The 9,301-nt window shown below is 32.5% G+C and overlaps 1 protein-coding gene across 1 annotated transcript; it reads left to right on the plus strand.

Moving 5' to 3' along the window:
* The first annotated feature begins 1,873 nt into the window (after positions 1–1,873).
* LOC122595089 (methionine aminopeptidase 1B, chloroplastic) lies at positions 1,874–7,990 on the plus strand. Its single transcript, XM_043767392.1, has 10 exons — positions 1,874–1,991; positions 3,204–3,285; positions 3,448–3,685; positions 4,296–4,457; positions 4,537–4,578; positions 4,661–4,732; positions 6,752–6,831; positions 7,289–7,386; positions 7,471–7,518; positions 7,631–7,990. The coding sequence occupies exons 1-10, from the start codon at positions 1,910–1,912 to the stop codon at positions 7,774–7,776; spliced, it is 1,050 nt and encodes a 349-aa protein (XP_043623327.1). The 5' UTR covers positions 1,874–1,909; the 3' UTR covers positions 7,777–7,990.
* Positions 7,991–9,301: the final 1,311 nt, after the last annotated feature.

Here is a 9,301-nt window from a genome sequence, read left to right on the forward strand (position 1 = left end):
TAATTGTTAATCCGAGGGGGAAGCTGCATTTTAAAAACCCTGGAAAATCTAAACCCTAAAAACCTAAAAAGGATGAGGGTTCCCACTCTAGGGTTTAGGGTTTGAAGCCCGAGGCGGCTAACCCTCGGCCTTCAAACCTTAAACCTTAGAGTGAGATGTATTAGGGGTAAGTAAAACTTGCCCATGGGTAAGTACAACTTACACATGCGTAAGATGAACGTGATAAAAAAACGAAATTTAAAAAGTCGTGAAAAGTATATTGAATCGCGTCTCTAATGAAAGAGGAAGAAATTATGACTACCCACGCTTTTCTTTTCGTCTAACGATTTATAGTTTGTGAGATAAAAGCTTTTTAGTGAATTAGATAGAATTTTATTAAAGTAAGAGAGAGAAAAAAAAGGAGCTGACGAAAATACCCCTCTAGTGTTGAGAGGGGTTTTTTCTTTTCAATCATGTCCATCCATTTTTTTTATCCAAAGGTATAGAGGAATTCTTAGATTTTTTTTTTAGGAGTTCTCAAATAACCCTTCCTAAATATATATTACTAAGTTTATAAGTTTTTATATAATGCTAAATTGCTAATAATGGAGTACTATTATTATATATTTTATACACTTACTTGATTATTTAAGTAAGCTGTTGCAGACGTTGCAAGTACTTCAAATCCACATGCGCTTTACTAAGCAATCAAGAAATATCTAATTATTACTTAACTAATCTACCAATGGATGAGATTCGTTTTTTGCATGTAATATTTTAATGTGTTAAACTAATTTTGACCAAAACTAAAGTCAAATTTTGACTTTTTCAAACAATTGTGTTCAACGCTTTCTCATTCACATTTTTTCTCCCCCACCCCCCGAAATGTTGGCAAGTAGCCAACTTTCAATATATTTAAGAAACACAATTAAATGATAATAGTGCATAATAGTTTATTCTGTGTTGCTAATGTCACCACCATAGTTATTTAGGCTAAAAACCAACTATATCATAAAGAGTTGTTCCTTCAAGGTTACCTACCAACCAAAATGTCACAAATTAACATAAACAATTGTAGGTTATATATTTGCCATAAGTCAGTGATAACATTTTTCCCCCCTTTCACGTCGAACAACAATATGAAATCACTGGAAGCTCAACGTAAAACTCAAAGCGAAAACACAAGCTTGTTGTATTTTACTAATTGGGATGACAAGATGAAAGCATTTTATTTATTTATTTATTTTCTTACTACAGATTAAATTAAACAAAAAAAATCTTTTTTTTCCTTTGGTGTGAACAATTAGAAGTCATATATCCAGTGTGAAAAGTCGATGTAAAAGCTGATGTGTTGCTTTAAAACTAAGCTCGTGTTTAATTCACATAATTTAATGGAATTATGGAATTGGAATTGAATTTCATTCCTTAGTGTGTTTGGTTGTTTAAAGAAGGAAAAATCTCATTCTTTAGAAATTTAGATATTCCATCTTTTGATGGAATCTCATTACATGGGAATGGAGGAAGAAATTTCCTTCCGTTATTTGAATTTTCAAAAATTTAAAAACATTCATTCAAATTGATAGATTTCATTCATTCCAAAAACATTATGTGAACCAAACACGTCATAAAAGTTTAGCGTCATAGGATACAATTACAACAGTATTTTTTTTTTGAAAAGCAATTTATTCTACAACAATAAGTTAGATAACAAACGAAAAAATAAAAATAAAAACCAAATGTAGCCCGCCCAACATAAAGAAGCTTTAGGCAATAGGCACCATTATGACCCAATAAAACTTACTTATATTGAACCCAATTGCTCATCTGGGCCGAGCCCATTTTTGATATATCTCTAACATAATTTGAATTTATCCACTTTTGGGGTTTTCAATTTTAAGAGAAGAAAAAAAAAAAAAAAAAAGAAGCTGTAATGACTTCTGTAGCTGCTTCATTTTCATCTTGTTTCCATGGCGAAAGCTTATCTTCTTCTATTTTCACCCCATCTACCTCCTGTAAGTTTACCCACAAAAAAGTTTATTTCTTTACACAATCTTGTACTAGTATGTTAAGATAGTTGTATTTGTATCTGTTAAAGTTATCATTTTTATGAGCTATATTCCAATTCTTAGCTATTTAATGTTATAGGGAGTTATTAAGGATATATCATATATGTATATGTATGTATATATGGGTGGTGTAATTATATGTTGTTCTGCAAGAGGTGATAACTAGTTTTATTGCTTTCTTTTCTTTTTTTTTTTTGTTGGTTTTAAAAAGTTGTATTGATTATATGCTCTTAATTCGAATGTGTTTCGGATTGCGTAAATTAAGTATGTTTAAGGGGAGCACACACTTGTTTTTGAGCTAGGTAAGTACTATTTATCTTGAACACCCTCTAAATAGACACCTATGTAGAGATGTTTCATGTTTGGGATTGCGATTGCCTTTTCAAAACAGATTTTGGGTCTCAAAAACGGCGTTTCTGACAAACAGGTTAACTATCATGTTTTTTCTAATAAACGCAGATTATGACCCTTTTTTTTGTTATTTGACAAGAGGTCAGCTAAACATTGTTTTTGTTGATGATCTGTCGTTGGCATTTTGCAAACGCCTTCATGAAATAATCTCCGCCTAACGTAATCCCAAATACCCTCTTAATCTGCAACAGTTTCGAGTCTGTGGTATCCATGTATATTAGTAGTATTAGTGATACTGAATAACATGTTACACGTGCAACAAACCAATAAAGTTTGCTAAATAAATATCATGGTGACTTTTTATTACATCTTTTCATGTGTATGCACATTGTGATATCCAACAAGATCGATTGGTTTGTTCGTTGACTAATGTGTATATGATCCAACTACCGGAGCAAAATAATTTGCAAGGTGGACTACTATAATGAAACCAAGGGAAGTATTAACTAAGGCTAATGGCCCTATTTTTTCTGTTTAGAGGTATTGATGAAAAGTTTCATTTGCGACTCTATAAACTTTTGGTTCGGGTTTTGAAGATATATCATTGTTTAAGACTATTTCAAATAATTTGTAGATAGTCACAAAAGGGGATAATGTACTAAATATGTTAAGCGATTACTAATTGGTGGTATTACTTATATTTACTTTCATGTTGCTCTCTATTGAATTAATCAACTCATTGCAAAAAGTACTAATTTGTAAGTTCTGGTTTTGCTTGTGTATCGTTATATGGTTTGTTAATTCTAGGTAACGGCGTCACTGGTAGAAAAAGATTTATTGTTTTTGCCAAGAGATTATCAGGCTTGGAGGAAGCTATGAGAATAAGAAAGTAAGTCTTAAATGGATTTTGCATTTTTTGGACTAAATTGCACTTTACATAGGCCAGAGTTTCGTTTTACATCATTTTTGTGAGCAGTTTATTACTGGGATTATAGTTGGCAATTAATTCATCTAGCACATTTTTTTTAATTTATGAACTTTTAACATATAGGGAACGCGAACAAAGAACTTCATCGCCAATTAAACGTAGAACACCATTGAGGCGTTTAAAGGTATCACCACGTCTTCCTGTGCCTGATGACATACTGAAGCCTCCTTATGTAAGCTCTAAAATATTACCAGAGATTGCAAGTGAGTTCCAAATTCATGATGAAGAAGGGATTGCTCGTATGAGGGCTGCTTGTGAGCTGGCTGCACGGGTTTTGGAGCATGCAGGAACTTTAGTTAGGGTATGAGCTTAATTTCTTATAACCAATCTACCTTTAATTTTTTAAGATCTATGTGTGTATTCATCTATCACACAATATAACAACATAACAACCTCAAATATCCTATGCTTGATAAGGACCATCCTCAAATATCCTATGCTTGATAGTTGGTAATGACCATCTCCTTGCACTGTGAATAATTCAGTCATTTCAATATCGTCATCTTTGTAGACTTTGGGGATGACAGTAAATATAGTTTTCGAATCATCAATGTAGCTATTAAGTCCTTAATACTTAGTACTTTCTAAACACTCGGATAGGAGAAGCACACCCAAACAGTATATTTCAAGTCCATCTTGTTATAGCCTATAGTTTGATTCTGACCATTCCATCGGAGTATATTACATAACCACTTTCTGAAGCCATCCATATACCCACTTAGTTTCTCCAAAAGTTGCATGTGAGAAACGAAGGCAGCTTAATTGTTTTGACCTTCTGTGCTTTGACTTCTATGAGGTTAATTATATTGACAAAACATGTAAGTCACATGTTTCACGATTTGAGTTTGGCCCATATTTTTCTTCATCTTGAGTGTAATCTTATGAAACATTGTGAATTTTTTTCATATCAGCCTTCAGTGACGACAAATGAAATTGACAAAGCGGTACACCAAATGATTATAGATGCTGGTGCTTACCCTTCACCTCTTGGTTATGGGGGATTCCCAAAAAGTGTGTGCACATCGGTCAATGAATGCATGTGCCATGGAATACCCGACTCCCGTCAACTGCAGGTTGTTTTCTTGTCAATAAGCGTGCCCTCATTCTTTTGCTCTTGAAGTGCATTGTTTATCAGTATTCTATTTTTTGCAGGATGGAGATATAATAAATATTGATGTCACTGTCTACTTAAATGTAAGATGCGATGTCAATCAATATAATGTTTCCTCTTTTGATAACACTATATTTAGATTTATACTTTGTTTTTCTAATCTAGGGTTATCATGGTGACACCTCAAGGACATATCTATGTGGAAATGTCGATGATGCTACAAAACGCCTTGTGAAGGTATACCTTCATATCCTCTTTAAAAGTCCTGCTCTGAACTCTTTTCATCATTGTATAGTTATTCTTAATATTTTTAAAAGGAACGGTTTTATGCATTTACATGATTTTCCTCTGTTTTCATTCTCCGTTTTGCTGTTCTCATGTTAGTTCTCCTTAGTGTTAGCAATGCGATGCATCGCTACATGCCCCAAAATGGGTTATTGTTTAGTAACCAGGTGGTCCAGGTTGGGTTGGGTGACGTTGACCTGCAACACTTTTTTGTCCTTTTGTTAAATAAATCTAGCATATTGAAGTGTCAACTTTGATTACAGAAGGTATATGTTACAATAACAATGTAAATATTTATGATTAAGAAAACTTTAGGCGTGCATCAAACACTTTGGGCTACTTAGAAGATTCAGTTCGTTTGACCCATTTGATATATTCGCTTGTTGGTATGTTTTGTACTTTGACCTATTAGACCTGTCTATATAAAACGTAGCCCAGTTTAATCTATGAGTAAGTGAATAGGTTGAAATCTACACCTCTAATCTATGTTATCAATTTCGGTGAAATTTCGGTGGTATACCGGTTTTCGGTAGTGGGACATAATTTCGGTATTGAATTTCGGTTTTGATATCGTTACCGAAATTTCAATGAATTCTGTTTCAGCACTTCCAGGTTTTATCTTTTACTCTTATTTATGTATATATATAAGTAGGGAAAGATAATTTGAGACCAACTAAAAAAAGTCCAAAAAAGGACCATTGATTTTCGTAACTTACACACCACCATCATCATCTACTACGATATACAAGACTTTTTTGTAAAAACACTAAGATTTTCCGGCGACGGGCCCACCAGAAAATCATGTGTAAGTTAACTTACACATGTGTAAGTTACTTACACATGTGTAACTTACACATGTGTAACACATGTGTAAGTAACTTACACATGATTTTTCTGTGGGCTCGTCGCTGGAAAGTCTTAGTGTTTTTACAAAAAAGTCTTGTATATCGTAGTAGATGATGATGGTGTACAAAAATCAATGGTCCTAGTTGGTCCTAAAATAAGAGGTGGTCTCAAAATATCTCACCCCTATATAAGTATATATATATATAATATTAGAATTACCGAAATACCACCAAAAAAAACGATATTTCGTATACCAGTCCGTGACCGAAAACACCGAAATTTATGTCCTTGACTACTTAGCCTCTAATTACTATTAACTTCTATATTAAAGGAAATGAATAGTAAGTTTTAGGTATTTTAAATTTAACCACAAAACTCTAAAATTTTCATTTTGATCCTACAACATTTTATAAAAATAGTAAACTTTAAGTTTCTTAGATTTAACCACAAACTTTTAAAATTTTTGTTTTGATCCTAAAACAATTTGTACAAATTTTTACATTGCTTCTACAAAAATTTATAATAAAGCAAAACATCGCACCATCTGGATTATCTCACGTCGTTTCATTCAAATTTTACCATTATTCGGATTTTACCACATCTTATCCCGTTTAGGTATAAAACCACAGGTTCTTCTTGGATTTTACATATTTTTCTTTTTTGAGTTTCTAAATAATATAATCTCTGTAGTAATGTCTTTAAATAAAAATCTATTTCATATGTCAAAGTTTTTAGCAATGATGCATTACCATTCGTAAGTTACATCCCGTAACATTATTTGGATTTTACCCCATCACATCCTGTTCGAGTTTTTTACTACATGTTACTTTTTGATTTCTTGCAAACCCCGCAACGCGAGGTTGTGAACCTCCTAGTTATTATTGTACCAGAATACCAGATTAACCCATTAGTAAGGCACCAGGTTGAAATCTATACCTCTAACAAAAGGACCCATGGATATCGATTCCTATTTTTTCTTTACCATTCTGTTTTAGTTTAGATCTTGTAGTCATGCTTTGAGGAAATCATGAAGCTGATGATATTTTTGTGGATAGTTGATCCGTGGTTGATTGGCGGCTAATTTCTGCTAAAAATATATGAAAACACTTTCTGCATTGATGACAGGTTACCGAAGAGTGCTTGGAAAGAGGTATTGCTGTTTGCAAAGACGGAGCTCTTTTCAGGAAAATTGGGAAAAGGATTAGGTACCCGACTCTTTTAGCTAAATACAGAGTATAGTGTTTATCCTGTTTCAGGAAAAAGTTGACTTTTAATTTTCAACCTCGTACTTCTTTAGACTCGAGCTTTTTTTTTTTTGAACGGCAGTTTAGACTCGAGCTTGATACTAATGATTGATTTGTTAGGGTCTTAGGGAACAGTTAAAGTCATATTTAGCTATAACTCAAGTGTCACAGATATGAATCGTATGCTTTAATGAATTTTTTTTCAAAATGGAAATATACTTTTATGTCTGGAAGTTTATTCATTTTGAAGTTTATTACTCGTATATGTAATAATCTCTTGTTTGTATTCAAGAAGTTATTTTATAGTTTCATAGCAACTATAATTTACATGCCATTTCCTTCCTACATGCGCAAGTATGTTGACTTGATACTTACAGTTGTTTGGAATATTAACTAGTCATTTATGTGATTATCTCAGTGAACATGCTGAAAAATTTGGCTATGGTGTCGTGGAACGTTTTGTGGGGCACGGTGTAGGGACCGTATTCCATTCAGAGCCACTTATATTTCATCACCGTATATTTTTGCTTCCATTTGTGAATTTTTCTACCATATATTTGTAAATGTGTATTTTATGAAACTTTGATTTCATTAATGCAGGTAATGAGAGGCCTGGTAGCATGGTTGAAGGTCAAACATTCACCATTGGTGAGTTCTTGAATCCCTTATGCCAGTTCTTCAAAAAAAGTGCAATGTAATTGGCAAATTGAATTAGTTATATTCTAGTTGACTTGAAGAAAATACATATTATCTTGTGCAGAACCAATTCTTACACTTGGAACGACGGAGTGTTTTACATGGGAAGATAACTGGACCACCCTAACAAAGGATGGCAGCCCTGCTGCTCAGTTTGAACATACCATTTTGATCACTAAAACCGGTGCTGAAATCTTGACAAAGTGTTGAAGATTTCACAATTGCCTGTGATATTTGTATTGTTGTCAAATCAATTAGTTATGCGATATCTTCAGCAAGCAGTGCTGATTTTTAAGAAAGGAAAACAAATTTACTAGATTATATGTTGTATAGAATTAGTCAATTAGAGACGCATTCATGCTGACATGATTTTTTATGCTATACTGTATGTTTTCCATGTGTTTATAAACTTTGTTAGAACTTAGACGGGTATTTTATAGTTTATTCACAAAATATATGTTTTTTTATAATTACAAAGTACACAAATGGGAAAATGATCCGTATTGCAGACTTTACCTAAGCATAGGTACTGGCACATTAAAAAAAGTTATAGATTAAACCTTTGAATTTGATAAACATATATAATGCTCCTTGAATTTTACATAAACTCCCCCTGAATTTTACATAATACCCCCTGCTTTACCTAAGATAGGTACTGCATGTTTTATCTAACATTTTCCCTTTTTTTAATATAGTAACATCTTGAACTTTTAAGATTTAGTTTTTTATCTTTTTGATACCATGTTCATATCTTTTGTTTCATTGTTTATTTATTTATTTATTTTTGAACAGCTAAATTTTATTAAATCAAGTATTCGGCAAGATGCCGAAGTAAAAAGAAAATTACATCGGGATATTCTGCCACATCATCCACGAAAAAGTAAGCTTATTACATCGTGATGACACCCATAAGTAAGAATTGGAAACAATCGAATGAAAGATATTACTACTCTTAACTTGTTTCGTAGAAAACGCTACCTGGTTTCTATGCTTCCATATAGACCACCATACTAGAATAGGGCGTCCCTAAGGAACTATGGTCCTAGGACGAACCGAAAGAAAAAGACCCTAAGCCAAGAGCGATGAATTTTACCCGACGACGTAAAAACTAATATGCGTATCGCGTATGTAACATCTTAATCACCCAATCAGAATTCTTACAATTAATTATTCAAAGTAGTGATACTGTATTTAACATATAATAATGTGTATATGTATAATTAACATATATATAATTTTAAAAAACGGGCCCCCTAAAATATGTGCAGTTGCTCACTTGGTCTTATGCCGAACCCCCCATGACTAGTAATATGATTTGCGCTTTGCGGCGGAAGCCGGAAGGTATTAAACAATAAACAGGTAAGTTTTTATGTATCGCGTGATGAATGCCAAAATTTGTATAAGCAAATTAAGAAATTATTTTTGTTAAACTTAATACAATACTATAAACATGTATAGAATAAAAAGTTGCTCGTGTAATTCATTAATTCTACCAGCAATGTAAATTACATTAAAATTAAATGTTTAATGACATAATGCAAACTTCTAATATAATAGTAGAAAATGATAATTTAACTTGAAAATATGTCTAAAAATCAACTTAAAACTTTAAAACTTTGACATGTGTATTCCAATAATTCATTTTTCTAATCTTATCTCTTTAGTCTTCCAAATATCATCATTTTATTATTAGTTTGACTTTTAAACAGTTCAATTACGTTGATTTATCATTATC

This window comes from Erigeron canadensis, chromosome 4 (assembly GCF_010389155.1).
Source record: "Erigeron canadensis isolate Cc75 chromosome 4, C_canadensis_v1, whole genome shotgun sequence".
Lineage (NCBI taxonomy): Eukaryota > Viridiplantae > Streptophyta > Magnoliopsida > Asterales > Asteraceae > Erigeron > Erigeron canadensis.

What these genes read in the sequence shown, in the direction of transcription:
- LOC122595089 (XM_043767392.1), top strand. Translation starts at nt 1,910, where the DNA reads ATGACTTCTGTAGCTGCTTCATTTTCATCTTGTTTCCATGGCGAAAGC. An exon ending in ATGCAGGAACTTTAGTTAGG is followed by an intron (nt 3,686 to 4,295) that starts GTATGAGCTTAA and finishes TTTTCATATCAG; the next exon opens with CCTTCAGTGACGACAAATGA. An exon ending in AGGTCAAACATTCACCATTG is followed by an intron (nt 7,519 to 7,630) that starts GTGAGTTCTTGA and finishes TATCTTGTGCAG; the next exon opens with AACCAATTCTTACACTTGGA.